The 25,483-nt window shown below is 37.1% G+C and overlaps 1 protein-coding gene across 1 annotated transcript in view; it reads right to left on the reverse strand.

The window, feature by feature from the left end:
* Window positions 1-1,586: 1,586 nt before the first annotated feature.
* LOC113782940 (protein ILITYHIA) overlaps window positions 1,587-25,483 on the reverse strand; it is a 33,099-nt gene continuing 9,202 nt past the window's right edge. The window contains exons 12-60 of the mRNA XM_027328920.1: window positions 23,491-23,674; window positions 22,663-22,740; window positions 21,745-21,864; window positions 21,597-21,656; window positions 20,103-20,228; window positions 19,917-20,010; window positions 19,647-19,816; window positions 18,744-19,046; window positions 18,490-18,606; window positions 18,296-18,397; window positions 18,063-18,212; window positions 16,944-17,108; window positions 16,694-16,870; window positions 16,316-16,438; window positions 16,049-16,129; window positions 15,845-15,961; window positions 15,214-15,386; window positions 14,403-14,480; window positions 13,937-14,084; window positions 13,272-13,394; window positions 13,099-13,155; window positions 12,856-12,966; window positions 12,577-12,768; window positions 12,325-12,498; window positions 10,277-10,387; window positions 10,096-10,165; window positions 9,921-9,999; window positions 9,569-9,671; window positions 9,319-9,489; window positions 9,098-9,220; window positions 8,881-8,994; window positions 8,171-8,277; window positions 8,022-8,073; window positions 7,829-7,935; window positions 7,674-7,733; window positions 7,470-7,584; window positions 7,205-7,315; window positions 6,977-7,114; window positions 6,784-6,906; window positions 6,577-6,648; window positions 6,096-6,208; window positions 4,664-4,822; window positions 4,358-4,454; window positions 4,093-4,275; window positions 3,626-3,820; window positions 3,086-3,265; window positions 2,869-3,001; window positions 2,648-2,726; window positions 1,587-2,187 (exon numbers count right to left, since the gene is read on the reverse strand). Coding sequence (XP_027184721.1) covers window positions 2,142-2,187; window positions 2,648-2,726; window positions 2,869-3,001; window positions 3,086-3,265; window positions 3,626-3,820; window positions 4,093-4,275; window positions 4,358-4,454; window positions 4,664-4,822; window positions 6,096-6,208; window positions 6,577-6,648; window positions 6,784-6,906; window positions 6,977-7,114; window positions 7,205-7,315; window positions 7,470-7,584; window positions 7,674-7,733; window positions 7,829-7,935; window positions 8,022-8,073; window positions 8,171-8,277; window positions 8,881-8,994; window positions 9,098-9,220; window positions 9,319-9,489; window positions 9,569-9,671; window positions 9,921-9,999; window positions 10,096-10,165; window positions 10,277-10,387; window positions 12,325-12,498; window positions 12,577-12,768; window positions 12,856-12,966; window positions 13,099-13,155; window positions 13,272-13,394; window positions 13,937-14,084; window positions 14,403-14,480; window positions 15,214-15,386; window positions 15,845-15,961; window positions 16,049-16,129; window positions 16,316-16,438; window positions 16,694-16,870; window positions 16,944-17,108; window positions 18,063-18,212; window positions 18,296-18,397; window positions 18,490-18,606; window positions 18,744-19,046; window positions 19,647-19,816; window positions 19,917-20,010; window positions 20,103-20,228; window positions 21,597-21,656; window positions 21,745-21,864; window positions 22,663-22,740; window positions 23,491-23,674 — 6,064 coding nt within the window. The 3' untranslated portion in view covers window positions 1,587-2,141. The remainder of the gene's footprint in view (window positions 2,188-2,647; window positions 2,727-2,868; window positions 3,002-3,085; window positions 3,266-3,625; window positions 3,821-4,092; window positions 4,276-4,357; window positions 4,455-4,663; window positions 4,823-6,095; window positions 6,209-6,576; window positions 6,649-6,783; window positions 6,907-6,976; window positions 7,115-7,204; window positions 7,316-7,469; window positions 7,585-7,673; window positions 7,734-7,828; window positions 7,936-8,021; window positions 8,074-8,170; window positions 8,278-8,880; window positions 8,995-9,097; window positions 9,221-9,318; window positions 9,490-9,568; window positions 9,672-9,920; window positions 10,000-10,095; window positions 10,166-10,276; window positions 10,388-12,324; window positions 12,499-12,576; window positions 12,769-12,855; window positions 12,967-13,098; window positions 13,156-13,271; window positions 13,395-13,936; window positions 14,085-14,402; window positions 14,481-15,213; window positions 15,387-15,844; window positions 15,962-16,048; window positions 16,130-16,315; window positions 16,439-16,693; window positions 16,871-16,943; window positions 17,109-18,062; window positions 18,213-18,295; window positions 18,398-18,489; window positions 18,607-18,743; window positions 19,047-19,646; window positions 19,817-19,916; window positions 20,011-20,102; window positions 20,229-21,596; window positions 21,657-21,744; window positions 21,865-22,662; window positions 22,741-23,490; window positions 23,675-25,483) is intronic.

The raw sequence follows: 25,483 nt of genomic DNA on the forward strand, positions 1-25,483 counted from the left end.
CCGGGCATCGAACAATCTATGCTGTCTTATATGCGAATACAAGTGCTAATTAATTAATCCTATTACTAAGTTAAATGTTTATTAAATTCTGGTACCAGTGGTTTGGGCTTCCATTCTCGAATCTCGATTGCTGCAAATTATTTAGGATCATTAATAATGCGTCAGTTTCTTATTCATTCAACAAAAAACAACATTTAGAATTTTAGATTGTCAGCTTCTTTAACTCCCCATCAAACCTGAAAGTCCGGAATTTGACCACCCCACAAGTTTTGGTGTTCTATATTAATTTCATCCAACTTCTTCCACAATAACGATCATGAACGTTGAACACCAAAATGGTGCTGCATTTTGCTATGGATCTTACCTCCCTCACGTGAAGGATGATATAAATGCACTAACATTCGTTGACAAATCGATCGGTATTGCATCATAACTTCTTCTCATCTGCTGACCGTTTAAACTCTGTTTTAATGGATGAGCTCAGTAACTTTTTGCAACTCGTAGATACTTAAGAACGTGTAATTTCAGTTAACTCATATCGAATGAACTTCAAATGATCATTTTTTGTCCCTACAAATTTGATAGAAGAAAAAGAAAAAAAAAAGAAACTTTTTTTCAACTACTTTCATATCGTGAGGATTGTTAGGCCGAGTGTGTATGTCCGCGCAAATAAAGATCTGTTTCCGTCCTCAAACGAGATTTGGATGATATGCCCATTCCAGACGCTACAGCAGAATTGAGCGAGACGGAGAAATGCGAAACGGGAACAAACAAGGGAAAAAGTGTTCACAAGACTGGAAAAGAAAAATGGTTTACAACATTATTCAATGATTCTTCAGAAATTGCTGTAGCCGAAGCAGAATAACGCTTGAATCACTGAGATTGGCTCAGTGGCCACCAGAGACGGAAGGTCCTTGGACTGTAGGTGGCTGAAGCAAAATAACGCTTGACGCTGAACCACTGAGATTGGCTCCACCAGCAGACTTGGGTCAGGTTAACGCTTGAACCACTGAGATTAGCTCAATTTTAGACTGTAGGTCAGGGTTCAGATCCCATCTACAGTAAAAAAAAAAATTCAAAGATTGTACCAAAACACTCTTTTGATCTAGTAAGATCTGTGTACCTGCTAGCTCCAAACACAGCCTCTTTAGCCTCCCCCTCCCCTATAATCTAGAATAGATAGATTATACAATAATTATCGTCTCTGGAAAAAAAAAAAGAAGCAGAACAACGCTTGGCCTTTTTAATCCTTGCTACCTATAAGCTGCTGCTTCCTTTGATGAGCAACTGAGCATTTTTATTTTTTTTTTAATAGAGGAGCAGCTGAGCATGACTACTACAAAATCAACCAGATTTGGGCAAACAGGAGCACCGAAATAGGTACTTAGCTTAACAGGCAACTGATCACATAAGCCAACTCCCAATGGTACTCTTGTAAAGTACAAATTACATTCTGCCAGAAACATACACAGTGTCATGCATATTGAATGCTGAAGGGAAACCCAGACAATTAAAGATTTACCAGAATGCAACTTTTCAGTAGAAAATTTTGTTAAGCAGCTGCCATGGTCGGAAAGACAAGAACGTGAATAACAAGATAATACTGAACAAAGCAAGCATAACAAAATTTTTCTTATGAATCAGTCAGATATAATGTCAGATGCGGTGAACCATTGCTCTGATACCTTCAGTCTCGAATTCTTTCAGAATAAATGACACCATGTATCCAGTTGGTATTGCTCCTCTGTACATTCACATATAAAATACAAAATACCTCCTATCTTACACATTCAGGCTAGTCTGGCTCTTCAATTCCACTCGGGTATTACACCACCACATACATCCAACACTTACTACTAACCAATTTAAAAATGACAGTCATCTTGAGCCATTCACTATTTTACCATGTTCTACAAAATTTTGAGGTCTCGAGAGTTTAAAAAAAAAAAAAAATCTCATCATATAAACAATTACAAGATGGATGGATGACCTAGCAATGAAAATTCTTCATATATAAGAACCTCTTTTGCGGCATGTCCATGTGCATACGTTCCTCTAGCTATAAAAAACTGCCATGAAAGTCCCAGGCTCCAAAATGAAGGGTTTTGTTCTCTTGAAACAGCAACTCAGCAGAGCATCAATTATGATCCGCTTCCCATTTCATCTTCACTGTTGTCACTTTCGTCGCTGCATTATCATACCGAGGAATTACTCTTTCAAGAAATACTTATAGCAAATCAAATGTATCATTATTGATTACATGCACTAGGAAATACAAAATAATAACTCTGCTCAGGTGGCTTCTAGAATTTGCAGATAAAAGTATAATCTCCAATTTTCATCATAACAGAGGTGCCTTTGAGCTCTGGCAGATTAACAAAAATTGAATTCATTGTCAAGTCTAGATATTGGACATTGCTTCTGAGGTTTAGTGGAACAACCAAAAGGAGCATAAATTTGTTTGGCTGTTTTGAACTCCATGGTTTCGGATACCACTGTTCAGAAATCAATGTGTTGGGGGGGGGGGGGGGGTAACACAAACCAACCAACAAATCTTAAGATCACACATCGAGTACATGGCATAGTAAAAGAAATAGACCATTAAGACATCTAAAAACTACAATTCGTACACCTTTCAATGCATTACCTGTTTTCAGAAAGCTTTGATATCCGTCTAGCATCCAAGCCAGTGATAAACTTCTGTGCAGCTTGAATATTTTCTGCACCTGAAACACAACAGAATGAGCCATTAGAAAAAGTAGCTTTCTGACTGGCTGAAACACTGCAGAAAGGTCAAGCTACGAAAAAAGCCAGCCTCCTAATTATTAGAAATGATAAAGATATCTAACAGTACGACAAAACTTTTACCCCTTGCCAACTGGAAAGCGTGCAGTGCACATCTCTCTGCAGCCAGTCTCACTGGAGTATTGCCATCCCTCAAACACTCAGCAAGCACCGGGCCATATGTTGCAGCATGAATCATAAGTGCAGCTGGATTAGCCTGCCATACAACGTCAAAATTTATTTTTTGTGGAGTACAATTAAAAAGTTCTGTTCTACAGAAGGTCTCAAGTCAAATACGAACTTTGGCAACGGCTTTCAACGAACATAAGGAGCGTCTTCTAACTTCACTCGAGTCATCTTGCATTGCCAATATGATAGAGGATAGAGTTTCCAAATGAGCAGAGCTATTAGAAGGATCGCTCCGGATTTGATGAAGCAAAAGCTTTCCCAGTGCTCTTGTTGATGTTTCACGAACAGGAAACTACATGGAGTACAAGCATCAGACATATACGACAAAATACAGAAAAGAAACTATTATATCAAAGGAAGTTTCACGCTTTTAGCTATTAGAAGTTCCAATAATGTTTCAGGTTGCTCCTAGTATTTCATGTAACATATGTTTTCAGTCACTTTTTCAACCTCAAAATTTCATCCCTCCCAGCCCCAGGAGAATTCAGGGAACTTCAAATGGAGTATAACAGCCGCAGGAATTTAAAGCTTTCTAATTATAGATCGTCCAGGGTCCAATGTCAGAGTCACAAGTCAAAATTGCAAGGCAAGAATCTCAATAGAAACTTCTAGGTGCAAAGTGTAATTTAAGTTTCAAGAAGATTGGAGATACCTTTTCATCTTTCAAGTTACTCATCAGAGAATTCACAACCATTGGGAATGATGGAGAGGCACAAACAATGGTGGGGTTATGCCTTAACAAGGCAGACAAGGTAAGAACCGATCCGTGCCTTGTAAACCAGCTTGGAGATGATGCTGAAGTTGGGAGTTCCTTCAGCACTTCAGAAATTTGATCATCTTCCAAGTACTGTAAAATGAAGTTTGCTCAGCTAGCATCAAGAATAGACTTAAAAAAGGTCAGGAAAATAAACTGAAAAAGATATGGAACTTGGAAGGACACTTAAATTTCGCAAGTCGTATGTCATTACAGCACACAGAAAAGGAAACCATAATACATGGAAGCTGATCTCTGAAACTATTTAGCCAAGCAGAAGACACTAATTTCTTAAGTGAATTGGGCAATGATGTACTTGATATAATCAAAATGGTACGAACTATCCTCAGGAATCTCACACTGACCTGAGAAATAATGCCAAATATGCTAGCAGAAGAGCTTCGTATCTGATCATCATCATTGTAAATTAAATCCTTCAAAATCGTATAGATGCGTGTTCTAGCAGCAATTCCCACGCTTTGACCAGCATGTTTGACCACACCTTTCAGAGCTGTCAAAATTGCCTCGCGAACTCCAACATCTGATGTCTGACCAGTAACAATCCAGCTGGTAATCAGTCATTTAGCTACACAATCAATAAACTACAACAAATAAAAACACAAGTTATACCTGCAAACCAGATAAGAGATCACCCACTAAGGGGTCAACTCGAGGGCTAAGTGCACTGAGCTTCCCAAGAGCAAGGGCAGCACCTGAACGGACAGTCCTACAATTTAAGCAGACAAGCATGATTTAAGGACAAATACCGGTGATTAATTGTGACAATGTAACCAAACAAGACTCAACAACTTACTGAAAAGTTAGAGAGTACACAAGCACTACATAAATGTGCTCATCTTTAAAAAAATGTCAAACCTATGATACTGAACAATCTAAAATGATAATAAGTGGAAATGGTGCTTGTTACTAGCAAACCTTGTATTGTCCTGCAGACACTTGATAAAAGTCGTTTGAAGCTGAGGTAGGAAAGGTTTTAATGCCATCCCACCTTTCCGTATTATGATGCTAAGAGTCGAAAGAATAGCACTCTTTACTTGCCAAGGGAATCGATCACCTATTATACGAATCAGAGGCCTACATAGTGCAAATTTACCAAAATTAGAAACCAGCTCCTTATTCAAAGTATTACGTTTAATCTAATACGGAGAATATATTCAACCATAACACATTTAATTACAAGGTAATGGAACTAATCAACTAGAGAAAGTACATGTCAATAGAAAAAGTAAAGTGCAACTGGTCTATATCCAAAAGGACGGATTAAACCTTGAAATTAATTTGTACGGAAGAGTAATAAGCCCCTAAATTCACCTTACACATTTAAAATGACATGTCACAAGCTCATTATTGTTGTATACATCCAGCAGAATAAAAACAGTCCATTTATTTTTTCTTTGTATGATCATGGCTTTAGAAAGATTTATATGACTTTCTTCTCCTTCATATGTATATATCAGATAAACATGCAACAAGTACATAAAGATATGCTATGCATAGAGGATAATTATCGCACTCCTGAATCAAGATCCATTTGGCTTTGTATAAAATATCAAAGGAGTGGACCTTTATGGTTTCTCATCCACTCTTTTATCACCAACCAAACTAACCCACTCCATTGAGCAACCCACAAGAAAGATAATTACCCCATGAAAAAATGCTAATAAATAGTTAGACTTCCATTAAAATATAACTTTAAAAATGTCCAAATAAGATTAAAATGGAGATAATTCCTTTCTTTTCAACTTTTAAGTTGGCAAAAGAATTTACAGCATTAAGTTGGCAGTGCAATTGCCAAAAGAATTTACAGCTTTAAGTTGGCAGTGCAGTTGCTAAGATGATCAAGTGGTAACCTAGTTCCAAGTTTCAGGAAATCTAACCTTCTCAATGGTTATCATGTTGATTAAGTGTATACACAAATTAAAAGGCGAAATTGACATAAATCCACTGTGACTTTGAACTGGGATGCCACTCATACACAGCAACTACCATGGGATTGAACTAAAAAGCAATTAACTTGCAAGAAATTTGAAGCAATTAAATACCGCTGTGAAGCAAGAAGAGTTACAGTCATACACCAAAATGAAAGCAAAGCAGAAGTTTAACAGTCTTTTTCAAACAAAGTCTAGAATTCCCAACAGTAGTAAAAAAGTACTGGGTCAGGGGGGTTTGGTGAACCAACTGGTCCCATTCTGATTGGTATATGATGAGAGAAAGCGGTAACATGACACCCAGATCACATTGAAAGAACTAAGCTAGTGCTGATGTCTCTCTTTTGGAGGGTATAACAAAAAAAGGATAAAAGAACGACCACTGTACACGACATCCTTTCACATATCATGGTACTTACCCAGTGATTGGGATTACAAACTCCTTCAGAGTTTGTTCGCTTGTAACTTCGATTAATTCCCCGAGACCCAAAGCAGCTTGTTCTCTTAGTTCAGCTGATCCACTTATAAGACCCTAAAAGGTATTTTTTGTAGCAAATGGATCAGTAAGGATAACTGCTTTATCTTGAAAGGCATGAGCAGATTAAGGGATCACAAAAGAATCTCATCAAGTAATCAAAGGGGATGATACTTATCACCACATATTAGACAAGCTAAAACATTATTACAGCAACCAAATAATCAATTTTCTTCAAAACCTGTTCAATTAGAGCTGTGTGCCGTGTCACGATCCATGATACTGAGTGACCATGCATAGGATCATGTGAGCATGAGCATATTTTGATTTGAGCTTTTATATTCAAGACATTTTAAAGGTATCAATTTGTTGACTTAATTCAGATGATGTCAATTGTAAAATATATATAACATTAGCTGGAATACCTGAAGAAAGACTGGTAGCAATGGCTGAAGAGCTTTTGGGAGACAAAGTCCAGGTATAACAACAGTACCTCCCTGCATCACAAATTAAAAACATACGCCAAATTGGTAAACGAGCTTGCACGCAGAAGCACTGCAAAAATCATCAATATTACAGCACAAAGCATGAAGTGTAAGTCTGATCTCAAGTATGAAAATAAATATGTTCACCTTCTTCTTTCTACGTTCTTTATCCCTAGAGGTAGATACAGCATCACGGACTAACTTTATGTATGAAGGAAGAACCTCTTTAGGTATGGAACTTACTACTTTTGACAAAGCTTCCCAAGCAACCTGACAAATTCATGGTAAGATAGCATCCTAAATGAAGTCTTAAAAGAAAGCTTAAAACTCAGAAGACTACCATAACAGTCTGGGAATCTGTGTCACTTAGCAAAATAATGAGGGTGGATATCATATTTGGAGCTTCATCAACCAAGTATAATTTGCTATTTTTGAACATGTAGCCTATTAGATATGATGAACATCGTCTAATTGAAGCCTGGACATAAGAAAAACAAGTTAGGACAAAAGAGATGTTTCTGAGGGTGTAAACAAATGTAAGGAGAAGCAAATAAACCATAAGACATGCCTGGCTGTCCCCAACTCCTTTTACAAGCTCAGATATCAGAGATTCTATGCCTTCCTCATCAATAACCAATACAACAGTTTCAGCAGCCTGCTTAGCCAAATTGCGAACATCCTACGGTAGCAAAATAACTTAAAAATCAATAAGGTAGCCAAAATGCAATAAAGGTCAATAATCAAAGAATGGAAACAAAGAGACTAAACACAAGTATATGGCGAGGATGACAGATATGGTGAAAAGCTTGCACGTAACATGCAAAGTGACATACCTCGTTGGTATCAGCCATTGCAGCAAGTAAAGGAGGAAGAATTGTACTTAGGTGAAAGTCAAGACCAGGACCGGCAACATCTGCTAAAGCTCCCAAAGCATGTGCATTGAAGGCACTGGAGGCATTCAAATTGTTCATCATCAACCGAGGTATTATACATTAATTGCCACAAGACAAAATACAAGTATCAATATATGTACATACGTAAGTGGAGGATGGACAAGCTTAGGAAGGATATGAGGAAGCACAGCCGTGGTTCTAACACTGCATAGAACAGCAAATAGATTCCATAATAACCAATAAAAGCTGTGAATAGACTGCCAAAAAAAAAAGCAGTTACAAAAGATTGAAAATCAAACCTCAAAATTTGTTTCAGTCCATCAAGTGCAGTATCAGAGGTTTGATCGTCCTCAAGAGCACGAAGTAGAGTAGGGACGATCTCATCAATTGCTTGCATTCCAGCGCTCTACAAGTAAATATGATAAACTTTAATTTCTCAAAGTACAACAGATTTAAAATCACTGGGAAGAACAAGGCACAAGGACAGCATACCTTATAGAGCGTGCTAAAAGCTAAACCAGCGGACTCACGAACCTCAGGCATACTATTCAAGCGGCCAAAAAGAAACTCAGATAATGAACAAGCAAGAAGAAAATTACCACTACGCACAACAGCATCACTATGATGAGATCATGAAGTACCTGTCACAAAGGGCCGTCCGGATAGTAGGGATAAGTTCATCCATGAAACTAAGTAGCTGGCTCTTGCCGGCACTGGCCATGACCTCACTCAGACCAATGCAGACACCCTAAAGATACCAATGGAATCAAGCATTAGAAAAGGTAAAAGATCTAGTAAAACCACACTGAGATCATGTCAATGAATAGCAGTACACAAGGCTGGGCGATACATAAAAGAAGAAACCACTACACTTATCTACTGATTGGGATGTACTAATATACATCAATTGTTAAACTATCAAATATTGTAGGTAAATCTAGCCTTTTTCTTATTTCCTTGAGTTAAAAATCTACATAGATATAGAAACTGCACAGTTACATTACCATGATCCTTCAGATAAAGTTTATCTGGAGCTATAAATTTTATCAAATCATTCACACACTGTTAGTAAAGGTATTCATTCTGTGGTGCAGCCATGCAGGTACATGGCTGTTGTCTTTGGAACCAGGCAAAACAAAGTTATCCACCATTTATTAACAGAAATCGTAAACAAAGATCAAAATCAAATGGAAGTCCTGATAATTTTGGTCACTAAAGATGGTTCAGGAACTTATAGAAAGGAAAAAAGAAAGGGGGGGGGGAGCGGGAGGGAATATGAGAAAGAACAGAAAGATTATTTAGAGACAAACAAAGTAAAAGGATGCAGAAACGTGTAAAACACAAGCCTCACCTGTCTCCTACTAGGATCAGGGTCATTTAGCCCCTGAGATAGAATAGGGATGATTAAAGGAAGCACTCTTTCCCCAAGCTTCCTAACAAGCTCACCCAACGATCGTCCGGCAACCTACAAAGTCAGAAGAAATATCAGATTTTTCTTTCAAATGTCTCACAATCAGATCAATGTAAATCTCTAAACTGAGCAAAAGATTCTGAGCAGAACAAAGAACCTGTCTTCTTTCAGAGGATGATGAAGCAAGAGAACAAATTAAAGTATTCATCAGAACTGGCATTATTTCCTTCAGGGTTTTTGGAGTATTTGCAACTATAGTCTTCCAAACATGCAATGCAGCCTGAGACAAGAGAGTAATACCATTAATATAGTCATTAAAATCTAAAAAGAAGGCAAAGTCCAAGTGGACTAACTAATTTATTTTGATACTATAATCACCTGACGGACTGTAATGCTGACATCGGTTCGAACCATATATAGAGCAGCAAGAACTTCGTTACGCTTATCCCTACCGAGTACCTCGATGATGGCTCGTCCATGTGCTTCAGTGCTAGCACCTTCATCATCACTACCACCCTCAAGAAGTGCTTTTCCAGATGTTCCAGCAACCTAGGTGACAGTTAAAAAATAAAAAAGAATAAGGTGGGGTCCACACTAAAGGCAACAGTGCAAAGATAATGATTATTACCTTAAACAAGAGATCACCCAATAATTCAACAGAACTTTGCCTAATTCGCCAACTATCATTAAAGATGCCATCCTCTACAGCAGGAAGGAGCAGTGGCAAAGACCTGGAAAGACAGACGAGAAAAACACAGTTTAAAAAATTTTCAAGATGGAGTATTCCAGATAATCTAGAAGCATACACACATCCAAAGACATTAATTCATTTGTAGTGTGTGCAACTGCATGTGTTGAAATCGAACAAAGCTCCAACTCTCTTACAACTAAAATTATGCACTGAATCTAAAAATGAATCAAGAACAGAAGAGCATAACCTAAGGGTAAAAAACAGATGAACAAGCATAAAGAGAACCTACGTTGTTGCATAATGTTCCACCAGAACATGTCCAGCACTTAGTGCAGCATCACGTACAGATTCATTCTCGTCAGCGAGGCCTGTAAGACAACAAAAAGTTCAAAGCATACCAGAAGATATATATGATCATTGACGGTACAACAGGACAAACTTAATTTTGACACAAAGAAAATTACCATCCAAGATGGCAGGTAGAACCTGCTGCAAGTAGTTCTGGAATTGAACACCTAATGACCGCGGAAAATACTATCATAAAAGAAACACAACGAAATACGTCATCATTAGAAAATTTTCAAATTTATGAAGGAATCATGAACATTAAAGCAACAAGAAAAATAATTCAATCATTTTACTTACTCTAAAAAGCGTCAAGTAGCCGTCACGAACTGATGCTTTTTGGTGAGAACAGTTACGAATAATATCAGGAAGGATGTCTTCAAAGTAATTGGTTCCAAGTGCAGCCAACACCTAAATGAAGAAAGATTACCATCAACATTGGAAGAACATTACTCCAGAGAGGTAGGCCCCCCCAAGCCTATGCACTTACGGAGATAGCATATCAACAAAATTTGAAAACTGTGACAAAAATAGTTTAACAAATTAAGGACAAATGAAGCACGTAAATTCAAAAAATTAACATGCACAAAGTCATGCACATATTTTCTCAAAACGTATGACAAATTATCATCGTGACTGCTCAAGTATGCATTTCCTAAAATCAGCCTCCTAACTGCTGATCTAAGAGGATCAGAGGCTCAAGCAGATTATAGCTATAGTTTTGTATCAGCTCAAGTTCATTTCTAGAGTAATCAAGCACAAATTTCTGATCAGAGGGATAGAAACCATAACATGAATGACCAATCTATGGATGGCTCACACAAAAGTATAGTACTAAATCATATGAAGCCATCTGCAAAGTTTAGGAAGAAAGAATCAACTATTCTCTCAGTTGCAGATGGTATTTTCCCCTTTACAGGAAAGACCAAATCAAGCAAGCTACATGTCAATCGGTCACTAATTTATGACATGCAAGATAAGAGAGGCAACATTGACAATCACAGTGAGACAGAGAGATAGATGCATTGTGTGTGTGTGAGAAGAGAGAGAGAGAGAGAGAGAGAGAGAGAGAGAGAGAGAGTCAATATGTGGGTACCTCAAGCCCAAAAGAGAAGAACAAAAAGTCAAGAAGCAAGCAGGGTGAAAATAAGAAATGGTAAACACACTGAAAACAATAGGGATGTTATGTTTAACTTAGCTCAAGTGATGTAAAGGAGAGGAATTGAGGTGTGCAGAAGAGGTAAACTGTGGAGAAACAATGCATAGAAGTGGTATGCTTATTGATAAAAGGATTGGAGATCTTAGAAACTTCACACTTGAATGGTAGTGTTCAAAAGTTTTTTGAAATTAAGAAGCTGACCACTTCACTAAGGCTTTATACTGATTTCCATTGAGGTAGTGATAGAACATTGAAATTAAAATTACCATATATAACGAAACATAGAAACAAATTTTAAGACTCCAACTGTACAATTATTTTGTAGTTTTTGTAAATATGCAGCCGTGGACCAACTTTGAACTGGTAATGAATACTTTCGGTTCCCTTCCTTCTTGACAGCAAGAAATGTTATCTTACTAAATAAAGTATTAGGAAGAAAGTTCTTCAGCCATAAATAACAAACAGAGAATAATAGAAGTATCTTCAGTGATCTATAGATCAAGTCGTGTGTCTAGAACACATTAATTAAGTATAATGAAACATAAGGCCCTGAAAAGGGACTGGTACGTTTATTGCCATACTAGTAATTCAAGGGTAAATTGCCATTTATATTTCTTTAGTCAAATTCTCGATAAGAATTGACAAGACCAAAATTTCCAACGTTTTCAAAATTCAGCATTTTCAACGTGTCTCCAAGCTGGCATTACATGTTGCAATACACTCCCTTGTATCCAAACTTATAAAGAGTTTGATGTCTTAGTTTGGCACATGGCAGCTAGCAATAAAGAGTTTCATGTATTAGTTTGGCACATGACAGCTAGCATTCTTGATAGACATCTATCTTTGTATTCCCACACTAGATGCATCAGTATAGACGGGCAATTCTAGTGTGACAATGTAAAACTCAATCAGTGATATGTTTCTCACAACACACAGTATGCTGATAAATACTTCACCTTGAGCTCTTCAATGCATTCTATCAGTAAATTGGTACCATAATTTTCTTGCTTCTCCAGTTCATATGTGTTTGGTCTTAAACAAATCAATACTTAAAAAAAAGGATACTCAAAATGTAGGTCACTTTAAGAAGGTATCTGAGAAAATTTCTTAAATAAGGATTCATAACTAACATAATTTGTTCTCGAGGACAAAGGAAGAAAATAAGCAAGAAAATTTAAGAAAATGATACCTCACTCAGTCCTTGAGCAGCTCCAGACCGCTCAACATTACTGCCATCAGATTTCAGGGTATCCAACAACCAAGAAACCAGGTCAGGAAAGTTCTCTTCTCCCATCCCCTTTATTAGAGAACCAAGGCCTCTGGCAGCTACGGTACGAACCTCCGGAATTGGATCCACAAGAACCTGTTTTATTTGAAATAGATAAAACATCCAAAATTCATCATTCAACCACATTATTAGGCTTGTCAAGTGAAAAGGTACCTTTTTCACTTCAGGAAGAAGCAATCCTATATAAGGAATCATGTCCTTTGGTTCTGTCACTAGTGAACACATATTACCAACTATTTGTGCAGCCTTTTTCTTAGTTTCAGCACTCCTTTCTCTTAGCCCTCTATGTACAATTGGTACCAGCAAAGCAAGTGAAGGAGCATCAATAGAATTAACAAACGTTGTCTGCAAAAAATATATAATTACTTGAAGTAAGTATGCGAAAGATTATGCATTGAGGCCAAACGAGTATCTATATTTTGAGATCTTTACTTGCAGGAGAATATCAAGGGAGTATTTTGTATATTCATTTGGATCTGTGAGACCCATCAGCAGAGTTGGAACAAGCGCTGATATTTCAGGATTCTTAATCACACTTCCAACCTGAAAAAAAAAATGGAAACATTAGTGCTGCAAAAAAGGTGCTAAAACTCCAATAAGACAGCACATCAGTAAAATTTTAAAACTTTTTCACTCTTTTTCTTTTTGACATTTACAAAGTAAAAGAACGATTACCTGCTGAAGGGCTGTCTGCCCAGCAGACTGAACCTTTGGATGAGTATCTGTTAGAACCTGCGAAAACATTCATGGAGCAGCTTAATATCAAATACACATATTACTTGCTCCAAGGAATTCAGTTACCACTTGATGAATGAAAATATGGGAATCAAGTATGTAGCATAACAAACCTCTGTTAATTTAGGAACAATCTTAGGGAGACACTGAGACAGTTGTTGTGGAGCACAGTACGCCATAGCTCCAAGTAGCTGCACACTACTTTGCTTTGTTCTCCAAGCTTTATCTTCAAGTCCCTGACATAAAAATGCAATTGGCACACAATTTTGGAAACTATACAATACCAATGCAAAGATAGATTAGTATATCCACATCCGACCACCCTTGAGATCATTTATTAGTCAGAACATATATTTGTAAGGATCATCACTTCCTTCAATGAAACATATTAAAGCAATTAGAACTTCAACAATCTGTTGGGCCAGTTATATGGAACACAGGAAGTTGAAATGTTCCAACTCCTTAGCACCAAGCAGAGCTGACCACAAGAAAACTTTAACAAGTTGGAGAGATGTATGTGTGTCACCAGCTAGCATATGAAGGTTATTAATCATGTGAATAACAAATGGCATTGTGTTCTTTTAAAGCACGGTGTGGTAGTCACTAAACTCCCTAGTCCCTATAATGACATTGACACAATATTTTCCATTATAGAGTGGAATTCCCATACTAACAACTGTATAAACACAATTTGCAACAAGCTTTGCACAAATTTAAAGCAACTGGAGCTCAATTTAATTAAATGAAGTTATCGATTAATTGAATGTAGCATAGAAACCTTTAACAGAGATGGAAGAACAAGTTTCACTCCATAAGCAGTGAGTTGAGACATCATTGCACGAGCAGCACACTCAGCAGCTTCTCGAACAGCCATAACTTGATCAGAGAAAGAAACTAGTAGTAGCGGTAGCATTTGAATCACATACCTGTTTTAAAGAAAGTCAGTGCAATCACTCCCCAAGCAAAAAAGAACAAATATTAAAACTCTCTCTCTCTCTCTTTCTCTCTCTCTGCATGTTTCTGGGTCTCTTGCTCTCTTTGCATGCTAGTGGAGTATATATGACGCCTCTCTCTTTCTCTCTCTCTCTGTGTCTGTGCAAAGTGTGGGTCTCTCACACTCTCTGTGCATGTGTGAGTGTAGATATGTCTGCCTGTGTCATCTTTCAGAAACATAGGGGTGTCAGATGGTATTCTCAGAGTGGAATTCAGTGACAGGTTCTGATTCATCACCATTCCACACTTACGGTTCAAAGAGCCTTCCAAGCTTGTCACAAAGGCACTCAAATGCCAGTAATGCTCCTTCACGGCTTTTAGCAGAGTTCCTGAAATTTCAAATAGATTCACATTTGATAGAAAATGTATTTGCAAAAAGAGACAGGAAAACAAGGCCAATTCATGAAAGCAAGAAGAACTCCCAAGTGGAGAAAAAGGTCAGCACTATGCACAGGAAGGCCCAGTAGCAGTATAAGGCCAAGAACAGGTACACACACACTAAATCTCACTTAGCAAGAAAACCTATATGAAGTGCAATGACAATCCATATTACAGAAAGCTATAAAACAGAATGGTCGGCCATTATTCATATTGTTAAAAACAACATCAAACTGGAAACATACTGCATACCATACAGGCATTAACCAATCAGAAAAGCCCCAAAAAATAGCTCTTTAAATGCAGAGAAAATTTGAAAACCAAGAAGAAAAGAAAGACAACTGTAGAAGCAAAAAGATTAAACTGTTATACAACTTTTATTGTGTATTCTAATGATCTATAACAATTGTTATTTCAAGTGCAACTGGAAATGCCTCTGAAGTCAGTCAAAAAAGGCAGAAGATTTATAGATCATAGGAACTGGGCCAGAGGAGCAAGGTACCAAAGTTTTAGATAGAATGGTAATGCCTGTCGGACAAAAAGCACATTTCATCATATGCATGCATGTTTTCTGCCAACAGTTTGTTGCTTTTAGACATACTGCTACAAGTTACAATTTGACAAGATAGGGCATCTAACATTACAACCAGAATACGTACAGAACCACTTGTTTTTGTCAAATACCTGTCTGCTAGACCTTCTCGCATGACTGTCACAATGCCATACTTCTTCAGACTAGATATTCCAAATCCCTTTACTACACCAGCTAAGCCAAATGCTGCTCCACGGCGCTCCCCATATTTGTCACTCTTCATCAGCTGATCCAGAATCCTAGAAACTAGAGCTGGTGCATCTTCCTGAAGAAACAAATAACAGGGGGCAAGAGAATTGCATTAAATGTAAATCACAGAAAAACATAAAAGAATCACAGATTCAGATCCTTCTAACAGAATGTAGAACTAGTTCTTAGGCATTCTGAACACTCCACATGGCACAAACTAATTTGCAAAATCAATGCAGAAAAATTGTTAACTAATTTGCAAAACTGGATAGCAAAAATAAGTAATCTACACAGATAGTCTGATACTAACTACAACCTGAAATATCCCATAATTAATTGTGTTGCAATGCTACAATGCAATCCCAAAATTTAACTTGTACCCCAAGATGAAGCCTGTAAAATTGACCTTTAAAAACAGTAGCAGATTGTAAAAGGAGAGCTAGCATACAATTTAGGGCCTATGGATAACAGCATAAAATTTGTCATTTCACTTAAAAATTGAGACAATCCAACTGGCGAGATTCTGAAACAAACCTGCTTTGATTGCATCAGTGGAGACAGGCAGCTTGAAACTGCCCGCTGAACAGCTTCAGAAGGTGTGTTTAACACATCCAACAGCTTTTCTACAACAGTATGAACCTTAGGATCATCCTGTCCGGGAAAAGAAGTTAACACAGATAATTACTGTGAAAGATGTCCTCCGCCTGACTTCAGTTATAAAATAAATAAGTAAAGCACCTTTTCCAAATGCTTAGCCAAAGCTCCGGTAAATATAACCACACCTTCACGGACCAGGTCATACTTTTCTTCGTCTGATGCCTGAAGAACGAAACATAAACCAAGAAAATTAGGTAAGGAGATACATCCTATAAACGTGGTAAACGTAAACCCAGAAAAAGAGGGTCATAATGGCATGATCCTTATACATGTAGGATCCTAAAATATCACCACTTAAAGTTTGGAGAACAAGAGTAAAATGTAAGCAACTAAATTAAAAAAATCAACCTTTTTATTCAAGTAATTCTCAAAAATGGGGAAGAGCAAGGACACATTATCCCTGCCATGCCTATCAATAATCATGATACCAGCATTGATCATTTTTCCACGAACATCTGGATTACTGTCAGCCTGCAGTCAAAAGCACCCCTCGTTATTATGCCACAATGCTATGCCAAAAATTTACTGCCATTCAGCAGTCAAAAGCAGAGGACAAAAATGTAGCCCTGGCACATGTAATGAAGACATGGTAAAGGAGCTATTCAAAGTCAATGGCAACAATAAAATACATGTGACATCCAATACAAACAGTCACCACGTAGATCCTCTCTAGAAAAACAATCAAGTATTTTGACAAAAAGGGACCTAAAGTAAGCAAGAAATTACCAGTGCTCGTGATATGAGGAATGTCATAACAACAGGAAGATCTTTGGTCCTAAGTACATCTGCCACCGAGTGCAGTGCCAATGCAATTCCTTGTCTACCAAGCCAGCCAGCATCTATGTTGTCCTCACCAAAGCCAACTTCACGTATATACAATGAAAATAAAGTGGACAGCGATTCCTGCAAGTATCTCTGATACGTAAGGATACTACATTTATCATCTGTAACAGGATCCAAAGAATTTCAAAGTCACCTGTATGGTATCAGGTTTTTCATCCAGAGCAGCAGCCAATGCTTCTGCAGCAGCCACTCTAACATTGTAGTTAACATGGGAAAGTGCTTTAAAGATCCCAGAATAATCAGCCCCAAATTCTTTTCCATAATTATCCCAGATACCCTCAGCAGCTTCTGCAACAGACTGAACAGGACAAAGCATTATTTTTTCCACATAAGCATAAAAAAGAGAAGAATGCCTTTTCCACCCCGGTTTAAACCGAAACTTATAATAAATAGATAAAAATTGCAAGCAACAGTAATATGCCAAAGAAGGGAAATAGATCAATCAGTAGCATCTAACAGATGTGAAACAAAGGATCGGCTAGTAGGGCAAACGCAACAACAAAACCACAAAAGCCTGATTCAGAAACCTTGATGAAACAACTTGAAAAGTAAGCTATTCAACCCATGCTACTCCATGCTAGTAATACCAGTTCTCTCATTTCTTTCATCATTCTTTTGCCTTCTCCCTATTCCCTCTCTCAGCAGAAGGGAATCAAGCAACATTCAAATCATTCATAAAGCAGAAACTACAATTGTTTTAAGAAGCAGCAGATATCCCAAAAAAAAAAAAAAAAAGATTTCAGTTCAAATTTGACATCACCTTTGAGGCCATGACAGAGAATATGCATGAAGTAAACCAACTAGCAGAGTAACAAGCATATAGCATTAAAAAAACACACATAGCGTTAAAGCTTCTCATCCAATTTCACGAGTACCAGGGCAGCTGAGGATTCTTCATGTCGACCAGCAGGCTACAAACGTAGTGGTTTCTCAAAGAAACAAAATGACACTTTTGTCATAAGAGGAGAAATATAAATAATCAGCTCACAAGATAAATGTCCTCAAGCATACAGACCAAGAAAAAAAATTAAACGATAGAACACAGCAAATGACACAAGGACTCGTATCAAATAATCATAAACCATGAACTCAGTTTAAATCAGATGCCCCAAAGAAAGTCAAATAGCAGTAACCTCACATTCAAAAAATGACAAGGTGAGTGAAATAATCGAAATCTAAAAAATATCTATGAAGCTGTACCAATTATGTAAAATGAAAAACAACCAGCCAAAAGTTAGAGTAAATGCTATACCTTTTCTGGATCATGCAAAGCAAGCCAGATGCTCGTTGCAACCTCAACACTTTCGGGAATGGAACAATTAGAGACAGCAGGAATGCATTTTACAGCATTTAAGCAAGCCATTCTTACATGAACTTCTTTGGCATAAATGCCATACATGGCCTGCACAAAACTCTCAATAAACAAAGAGATAAGGAGAGTTATTAAAACAAGCTACAGAAGAGCTGATGGACCAATTAACATACAGATGCAACTTCATGTGGATGCAGACCCAGACACAACTCATTCAATGCTGGCCCAACTGAAGCTTGATAAGCAGGAACAACACCAAGAACGTGATAAAGAACCTATCAAACACAACATGAGGGCAGTTGGAAAAAAAATACGGGATAAGGGAAAAGGAAAAAACCATAGGGGCTTAAGGTAGGCTGCTGCATACTGATAACATTTGAACCCTAGGCAAGGGTAGAATAGGATCCATATGTAAGAACAATATCTGGAGAACATCATCATGTAGTCCAGTCCTCTTGGGAGATGACAGGATCTTTTCGATTATCTGCATCAAAGCAAAACCAATGCATTTACATGAACTATGGCAGCTAAAGAAAAAGAAAAAGAAAAAAGCCAAAGTATGAAAAGAAAAAATATTTGAAAACCCAAGCAAAATGGCAAATAAATAAGCAAGAAACTTACTGGGAACACAAAAGTAAATGAATCCACTGGAAGAGGTCCAGATTTGCATGAAAGTGATAAGGCATTTCTAACTCGCTCAAAGAGACTCAAGGATGGCCTTTCACTGGGCTCCCCTTCACCAACAGGGGGAATTAAATCCCACACTGCATTAATATCTTCAGTTGCAATTACCCGTAATGCAGTTGCAATTTCAAGTGCCCAGTTACATAAAGGAGTAGCAGAACATTTAGAAAGCTGCACCATGGTCTCATAGGCAACTTCACCTACCACCGGTGAACGGAGTAATGGGTTAACAAACTTGACCTGAAACAGCATAAAACATACAATATCATCAACCCCAACCCCTATAAAAAAAGGTTCATCAATCCAAGAGGAAATATAAAGGACTTGTCTTTTTTTGAGAAGGCAAAACATTAAGGACTATCACTTTGAAGGATTCTAAGAGTAGAAGTGATCTCCTTTTCAATCAAAAGTTTTCAATCAAAAGAGGACATTTCTACTCAACAGCGCATGGAACTAATAACATGATTAAAATAAGAAAACAGGAGACTCCAAAATGCGCAATTTAGAACTACAGATGATTTCAAACTTAGACCTATGACTAAAAAAGCATATCTCAGTGATCTTGGTTTTCATATAGAGTTCCAAAGCTTCCCCTCCTCCACCCCCCCCCCCCCCCAAAAAAAAAAAAAAAATCCACCCCTCCCCCTAGAAAAATAAAACCCCAAAAAAATAAAGAAACAAATTGTAGTTATCAGTTTACAAGACCAGCACAAAGAAGAGAACAAAAGCATTCCATCACAGAATGCAAAAAGGACATTCAGAAACACATGCAATGAGAACCACCAGTCAATTACAAAACAAATTGGAAAATAAAAAGTCATTAGTACAGAATAGACTAACCAAAGAAGAGAACTGACTATGCGCAAAAATAGGATTAGCAACAGCCATCTCACCCATAGCCCTCAACATCAATGAAAGATTCTTTTGTATAAGCATCACCCTTTCACGTACAGATGCCTCCTCCCTGAGCTGCAAATCGCGTGCCTCTTCCTTTGCAGTCTTTGCCTTGTCTACAGATTAAATGATTTAGAAACATAGTCAGACCAACTTGGTCACCTTTCACCAACATGTAATGCCAAATAAAAACACACAGCAGAACATTGACAGTGCCTGGTTTCTTCAGTGATTTGCCAGTATCCTTTGTCCCAACAAGATCTTTGTTAGAAGACTCCCTTCTTGCAGAATGATTAGATTTGACCTCACCCTGTATGTAACCCAAGCACTTTGACAAATGAATCTCGTCCAAAAATAACTCTAAATTCAATTCCAAGATGACAAAAACATCAAATGCCTCACCAAGTTATCATCATTCTCGTAAACTCGAAAACGACCTTTTGCCTGTCTTATATTCTTGGAAGCAACAGATTCTGCTACATAAACACCTTGCTCTGTGGAAAGCATACCTTCAGGAGTATGAAAGATCTGAAAACATGGTAAACAGTTCCAGAAAAACTTCAGAAGATAATCAGAAAGGGAGACAGTTCAAGTACAACAAATAGTTTGACAACAGACAACCATGGCCAACAAAATAATGTAAAAACTTAACCACTAGAAACTATCTGGCAGGTCCCATTACACTGGATTTTACCATACTTGATGACTTATTTCTCCATGTTTCAGCAGATACAAAGTCTTTCTTCAGAAAGCAACAAAAATCATGGGCATCCAATTACCAACTACAGTAATTAAGATAAAATTAGTGGCTCCTGAAGAAGAAATACAAGACAATGTAAAAATGCTTAAGAGAAAGCACCAGCATCTTTGGTCTCAAAAGTGCACATGATGCTGAGCCGAGCAAGTAAAATGTTTGACCAAGCAACCACATATTTTGCTGAGTAACGTGTTTACAGAAGATCAGCAAAGAACAATACTCTCTAAGCATGCCCAGCTCCCATTACAACAATTCAAAATCAGTCAATCATATAAACGCAAAAAGATAAGGGGCCTGGGCCACTTGTAACAATGTAAAGTAGTGACGAGTACAAAGACAAACTATACTATACATGAAGAGAGGGCACCCTTTGGTCTGCAGTGTCTCTCCCTTTTAAGTTTCATTTTTAACCACCAATTTTAATTACTAAGGGTGAAAAAGAAAAGGAAACAAACTACCAACTAACACCCAGATAACTAGCCAGGAAATTATAACTTACTGCTATATCAATAACCAAAAAAAAAAAAAAAAATTAAAGACCCCTCAAAATTTAGACAATCCACTACAAACTACAGCCAAATAAAGATATTTTGAAAAACACATCGAGTGTGCCTAGATTCCATTCCATGGTGATAGCAGCGAAAAGGATTTAGTATGTTTGCCAATTGACCTCAGACTGCACAAGCTATAATGTTTTACACATTCAAGTGAACATAGATATCAGAAGCAGTGACACCAAGAAAAGACACCCACGAAAAGATGGTCATGGAAAATATTTTCCTAACACACCCACGGGCACAATAAATATCTCACCCAGAAATGAAGGAGCACTTATACTGAAAATTAAGATACCATCATATCATGAAGTAGCTTTTAACAAACAAAGGAAACCAAGGTTTAATGCCAAAACATCCACCAAGAGAAACTATCAAGATAATGAAACAGGGGCAACATTAGTGCTTGACAGAAAATTAAAATCATCTGAAGAAAAAATATCCTTAACTGAATTTCTGAAAAAAATATGTTCATTAGACTAGCTAGCTGTCTCAGAAAGTAACAGGTTTGAGAACAAGAATGTCATGCAGCTATCTTAATAAGTAAAAGCAGAAATAAAGTAAGGTAATGGACTCATGTTTCACCTGGATATCTTTTTCTGTAAGAGTATCATGTGCATAACAATCTGGGAGACTCTTTAAGTACTGTCAAAGAGAATTAATAAGTTGAGAGACTGTACAAACCAACATAAAATTGTTCAGCCATTCAGTGCAAGGCATATATGAAATTAACCTTTTCAAACTCGGCATAAGCATGTCCAGGTATTATAGACATTAAAGTTGATAGAGAGTACACAGCCGCATCTTGTTGAAGATGACAAGGACTCATCAATCCCCTTGAACCTAACAAACCCTACAATAAGAGAAGTCAGGTTTAATGGTGTAGCCTTTGTAGTAATTAATGAGTGATTTATAGATCCATATTATGTCATTAGCACTTCCAATTAATGGCATCTTCGACCCAAAACAAATCAAACAGTATAGGCTGGATCCGCCAAGAAATGAAACCAATATCAAAACAATGGTTTGAAGATGGTTTACAACTGATTTTCGTTTCAACCAAAAAAATTTGAAAAGCATAAGATTGATCCACCACGAAAAGAAGGGCAAACAATTAGAAGATATTCTTTAATTGCTTCATAGCAAAAGAAGGTAATTTTGTTGTAAGGACTTGCTGCTTTGCCATGGTAGACAAAGGATTTCAAGAGTAGAGGCACAAGAGATAAACCATATTGGCCATCTAATGAGCAAAGATTGTATAATTGCTTGCTACTAAAGACAAAAAAATAGGTTTCCTTGACAAATGACTTCACAAGATTATGCACTATTATTGGAAAAACCCAGTAAAAAACGTGACAGCGAAAATTTTTTTTGTAAAACCTCCATTAGTTATTTGTCAACCAATAATAAATCGTTCTGCACAATTGAAATCCACAAATATCTCCCAAAATGATGAGACAATGATGGATACGTCTTGTACCAAGAATTTTTTATCATGGATGCAGTCAAATTTGAAGGGAAAAAAATTCTGTAGGTTGCTTGCATATGCGATGCAAGAAAGAAAAAAAAAACCATTTGTTCTAAAGCCCCATTAAACACTGTAATTCCTAAACACAAGGACCACAGAAATAGCATGTTAACTACTTTTCACCTTGCACAAATTAACCACATTGGCCGCAACAAGTTCAATGACATCAAAACCATGCAGCTGCAAAAATTTCTGCAGCCTCTGCAAAAAGAAAAAACGGTATGCCACAACATTAACATTCATCTAGGGGAAGCCAAAAGCAAAGCAGGTCAACAACAGTCACAAGACACCATCAATTAGCACATTAAATCTTGAATAACCTTCCAAAAATTTTTGGTATGTGCAATCTACTAATAGTAAAGAATACCACCATCAGTAGAAACAGCATCAATATCACCAAAAATGTTTAAACTTAAGAGATCCAATCCAATCCAATCATCCCAAAAAGACCAATAAGACTATAGGCAACATTGTATTCTTCTGATCAGTGAGAAAATTCTTACTGATTTGAGTACTGACACATCATATTCAGCAGAAAAATCAATTGCTCATTATTGTTTCTAATCATCAGCATTTCCTAGCTTCAACAAACCAGAATGCAAGTATAATTGAGACTAAATAAGATTCTATTGACTTATGCTGACTCATACCATCAATACCAAGCTTCAAAGAGAATCATTTAGGGACCACACCCAATACCACCCAAGCCCAACCCAAAATATAGGCACGTGGCTCAATTTCTAGCCACAGCAAACAACAACAAACAGGCTCTAAACAGTCAAAGATGCATCCTCTTGGGTATTAATTCCACTTGTAGCAAAACAAGTCATTAGACTTGAAAGCCAGACCAGAGAACTCTTTTGTAATAGCTAGAGAACAAATAGTTTAGCAGGTTTTCTATATCTTATCTTATACATTAATAAGTTTCAAAAGGAGAGGTTGAACAATTACCTTCCAGACTATATTTTTTTTCGATGTGCCAATAAGGAATGGATGATGTGAGCAGCAGAGTAGTTCGACAGAAATACATTTGGAAGCTGCCAAAACGGAAGATCCAATTACAAGCAAAGCCTTCACCAAAAGCTCCACAGGCGGGATGAAGGGCACTTGAGGATCCAACAAATTTTCAGAGTCACTGCAAGCCAAACAATAAAATAAATAAAAAGAACAAAAAAGAATAAGTAAATTATGTACAAGGGTAAGTACAAGATCAGAATAATCAACTAAATTCCAACTGCTGCACTGAAGTTTAAGCCAAAAGACAAACTGACATACAAGAATCTATCTTACAGGCAAAAATATAGTAGGAAAAATGGTGCACAGGATTTTGGAGGCCATTCCTTGAGGGAAACAAAACCACAACATAGTTAATATTATTACATGGCCCCTCAAACACCTCTGGTACAAGGAACATGGTCCAGTACCCAGCCAAGTCCATTCATAGACATGCCCAGAACTCCAACATCAATTTTGAACCAAAACTGCACAATTAGTTAACTCATCCGCACTCCAGCATGAAAATACATGCTTACTAAGCTGCATCTGCTCCAAAATATCTCACAATCAAACAGCATCACTTTGACCAACAAATCACCACTACCACAACCTTTTGAACTGTAACTATAATACCACTTCTACCAGATCCTTAAAGTATAACATCAAGATTCACATGAACTATAGGCAATCAAGGACAATTTGCAGTTTACTTCATAATATATTAAATCCTAAAGCACCCAGAGATGAAGAAATCATAATAAAAAAAATTAAAATTGGCTTTAGCCAGACAAGTTAAAGCAGAACAACTTCCAAGGCATCCAAACTGCATAACATATGGGGACCTATTTACGCAACAAGATGGTTATCTTGGATAATTCCTCCACAGTTACTAAACTAAATAAATGGAAATTTAATGAAAAAATTATTAGCATATAAATAGCAAACATGAGGACAAAATTCATCTAGATCAAAGCGTTTTCTAGGCTACACTTGTCTACAAAATTACTGTAAACTGGTCATTGCTCATTAGAAAGTCTTAAGTTAGTCTAATTATTGGGGGAAAGAAAAACAGATCTTTCTCTATATTTACATTCTTAGATCTTGATCAACCTATGAAACAAAAGACAGACTGCATTCATCCAATTTTTCGTGCATAAAATTGCTCTCTCAAATAGAATCCCAGTGTTCCAGGTGGGAAGGCTTAATACTGGTTACAGATGTCGTAGCAATTAACATCTGGTTTTAGAAAGATTAAGCCAGGTAAAATCTTAAGGCAATTTCCGAGGTTATGGCCTCTAGAAGGGCAGAATATGGGATATTCAAACATAAATTTATACCCATAGAGTTGAATTGGGATAGCCATATTTCTTTCTACACTTCACCTGTTGGGGAATGGTATTTCTTGCAAATTATCTCACTAACTGTATCCTAGAAGATTTCTTATCATCTTGATTGCATCTTGTCATTCATTAAAAGTTTCTTTTTGGGATTATATACATCAACGAACCTTCAATAAATTTTTCATCAAATAAGGCAAATGCAAAAACCAGAATTACCAAAAATCTGAAAATTGGTCCAGTATTACCTCTCATATTGCTTGAAACACAGAAAAACCACCGTAACATAATATCTGTCATCTTTTGCAGTCAAATTATAGGTGCTCCAAGAGTGCAAGAAAAAGAGTTTCTTGCCTAATGCAGTTTAGTTGTGCTTCTAATAAGGCATCGTGGGACCAATAAAGAATACCATTTTTGGAGTTAATTATTTTCAAGGAAAAAGAAAGGGTATAAAACACTAAGAACCACTGAGACCTATGGTTAAAACTGGAACCTCCTGTCTTCTTTCCAAATAACAATAAACTTCCCCTTGGGTGTTGTGTTAATGCAGCACATACGTCCTTGCTACAGTTGAAAGCTATCTATATAGCCAAAAGTCTAATAATAACCTC

Source organism: Coffea eugenioides, chromosome 9 (genome assembly GCF_003713205.1).
Source record: "Coffea eugenioides isolate CCC68of chromosome 9, Ceug_1.0, whole genome shotgun sequence".
Classification (NCBI taxonomy): Eukaryota; Viridiplantae; Streptophyta; class Magnoliopsida; order Gentianales; family Rubiaceae; genus Coffea; species Coffea eugenioides.